Below are 323 nucleotides of genomic sequence, written 5' to 3' on the forward strand. Positions count from 1 at the left end.
GCCCAGCTCCTGTAAGCCCAGCTGTAGATACAGATCCTGCAGAGAATGCCGGTGATGTTGTCATCAGTGTGGTTGATGCACCTAGTGTGGCTGTAGTTGAGAATGACCTCAGTGAGGCTGAAGATAGCTCTCTTCCTCCTGCTCCTCCCACATCTAGCTCCTTACCTACAACTTCCCCCTCCACAACTAGCAATAGTCCCAGTAGTCCCGTTAGTGAGAATGATAGTAGTCCTAGTACAGAAAGAACCAGAGAAACCCAGGCCCCAGGAGAGAGGAACAGAGATAAGCCAAATCGCAGATTTGGTTTGTTTAACCGCTTCAAG

At 49.5% G+C, this 323-nt stretch overlaps 1 protein-coding gene across 1 annotated transcript in view; it reads left to right on the forward strand.

Annotated features, from left to right (window-relative positions):
* Window positions 1-323, forward strand: part of LOC119589488 (putative ferric-chelate reductase 1 homolog) — a gene marked incomplete at its 3' end in the record, with an annotated part of 79,837 nt that overhangs the window by 71,830 nt on the left and 7,684 nt on the right. Inside the window, 1 exon segment of the mRNA XM_037938088.1 lies at window positions 1-323. Within this exon segment, the coding sequence (XP_037794016.1) occupies window positions 1-323 (323 nt within the window).

This window comes from Penaeus monodon, chromosome 25 (assembly GCF_015228065.2).
Source record: "Penaeus monodon isolate SGIC_2016 chromosome 25, NSTDA_Pmon_1, whole genome shotgun sequence".
NCBI lineage: Eukaryota > Metazoa > Arthropoda > Malacostraca > Decapoda > Penaeidae > Penaeus > Penaeus monodon.